A 2,500-nucleotide genomic window follows, 5' to 3' on the forward strand; every position below is an offset into this window, starting at 1 on the left:
CCCCCCCCCCTACCACCGTAACCACAATCACCACCATCCAACCGAATCATCCACCATAACAATCACTTAACCTCTTCCTCTGGTGTTTCAGGTCACATCAATCACATCAGGAATGTTGCAGGCATCGACCATGTTGGGATCGGCGCTGATTTCGACGGCATCAATAAGTAAGATATTGACATTTTAATTCCTGGACATTGTGTGGATTTAAGAGTACTTAAATTAAGAGTACTTGTGAATTTAAGAGTACTTGCGTTGGAAATTGTATTTACACTACAGAAGTACTCTTAGAATTAGTGAAAAAATATATATATTGCTCAGAGTCAGAGTATGTAGTTAAGGTGTGTGTGTGTGTGTGTGTGTGTGTGTGTGTGTGTGTGTGTGTGTGTGTGTGTGTGTGTGTGTGTGTGTGTGTGTGTGTGTGTGTGTGTGTGTGTGTATGTGTGTGAGTGTGTGTGTGAGTGTGTGTACTCACCTAATTGTGCTTGCGGGGGTTGAGCTTTGGCTCTTTGGTTCCGCCTCTCAACCGTCAATCAACTGGTGTACAGATTCCTGAGCCTACTGGGCTCTATCATATCTACATTTGAAACTGCGTGCGTGTGTGTGTGTGTGTGTGTGTGTGTGTGTGTGTGTGTGTGTGTGTGTGTGTGTGTGTGTGTGTGTGTGTGTGTGTGTGTGTGTGTGTGTTAAGGGTACAGGTGTGTCCGAGCCCACACCTGCTCCCTCTAAAACAGCCGCCGTGGTAGAGAATATTCCTTCACTCACTCACGTTTTTAATTACCAAAAAAGCCCAGAGAATTAATGTCATAAAACGAGATTTGCGCAGCTGCAACGCGGAGATAAAAATGCTTCCTTTTTTTTAAGGCCAAAATTGTTTCATTAATTCCCTAATTCCCATGAACATTCCTTTATAAATGGGTGTGTACATGGGTGTGTACATGGGTGTGTACTTTTGGACACGTACATATGTGGATCAATATGGCTGCTTGAAGATGTATACATGAAGAGAGAGAGAAGAGTGAGAGAGAGAGAGAGAGAGAAAAGAGTGAGAAACAACCACTTTCCCCACAACAAATGAGTGCACTCAGCCTCCCACCAGTGCCTCCACTCTGCCCCCACACTCAACCCGTAAGCTAATTAGCTCCGGTGACAGGATCCACACCTGGGCTTGCCCACCTGGGCCCCGCCTCTAATTGAGCACTTACCTTATTACGGAGACCTCATCGAGGTCTTCGTACTTAATGATTACGATTGCTGCCCACGTACAGGACTATGGCGTAACGTCCTGGTAATTCTCAGTTGTGCGTGAAAATTACGCAAATGTACACGGACGCACACACACACACACAGGGTAGACAAGGATGGATTATTTAACACGGGTGGTACAGGAACAAGGGGATACAGGTGGAAGCTGTGTACCCAAAGGAGCCATAGAGACGTTAGAAAAAACTTTTTCAGTATCGGAATAGTTAGTAAATGGAATGCACTAGGAAGTAATGTGGTGGAGGCTGACTCCATACACAGTTTCAAATGTAGATATGATAGAGCCCAGTAGACTCAGGAACCTGTACACCTGTTGATTGACAGTTGAGAGGCGGGACAAAAGAGCCAAAGCTCAACTCCCACAAGCACAACTAGGTGAGCACACACCAAGGATGGAAACTAGGCAGTTAGAGGACAACAATAAAGACTGACGATCTGGTACACCAATGCCGATGGATTGTCCAATAAAGCCGATGAACTCAAAAATTAGGACTGAGGAAGCAGATCCTGATGTAATAGCATTAGTAGAGACCAAACTAACTAGCATGATTAGCAATCGATATTTCCAAGGGAATATCAGATAATGAGACGGGAAAGACTACACAGAAGAAGAGGTGGTGTGGCACTGCTGATGAAGAGAACCTGGATCTTTGAAGGGATTTCTTTGGCAGTGGCAAACAACTACAGGAACTGTATTGTGGGAATCATTTCACTGGAAGGTGAGAAAGTGGTCGTGGCTGTAATCTACAACCTCCCAAAGAACCAGAATTACAAACAGAATATGCTTGGAAATCCTTATAAGGGGTGACAAACACAGCCCATAGACTGAAAGCAAAGCTGGTGGTAATGTGAGCCTTCATCCATGGCCAAATCATGGAGGAGATGAAACATGGAGAGCAAAGCTTGTAGAAGTAGTAGAGAGGAACTTTCTGATAAAAATATCAGGGAGTGAAATGCCATTAGGAGCCAGTGACCAATGTATTTTAATCAATGAATAGTGACAATGATGACCATAGAAAGATGTACCAAGGGGAAGAATGTAAGGCTAGCATACAGAAGAGGGAAATACCGGAAAGTTAGATAATTCCTGGGACGGATAGAATGAGAAAGAGAACTCAGTGGAAAACCAACACAGCACATGGACTACGTAACGGAGAAGCTCAAAGAAGCTGAAGACAGATTTATACCAACACTAAGGGTTAAGGGAAGCAAGACGAGCCCATGGTTCAACAGTGGA

At 44.3% G+C, this 2,500-nt stretch overlaps 1 protein-coding gene across 1 annotated transcript in view; it reads left to right on the plus strand.

Moving 5' to 3' along the window:
* The window catches only part of LOC123768371 (uncharacterized), a 291,394-nt gene that overhangs the window by 268,204 nt on the left and 20,690 nt on the right, over window positions 1-2,500 (plus strand). Inside the window, exon 10 of the mRNA XM_069336262.1 lies at window positions 92-167. Within this exon, the coding sequence (XP_069192363.1) occupies window positions 92-167 (76 nt within the window). The remainder of the gene's footprint in view (window positions 1-91; window positions 168-2,500) is intronic.

This window comes from Procambarus clarkii, chromosome 35 (genome assembly GCF_040958095.1).
Source record: "Procambarus clarkii isolate CNS0578487 chromosome 35, FALCON_Pclarkii_2.0, whole genome shotgun sequence".
Lineage (NCBI taxonomy): Eukaryota > Metazoa > Arthropoda > Malacostraca > Decapoda > Cambaridae > Procambarus > Procambarus clarkii.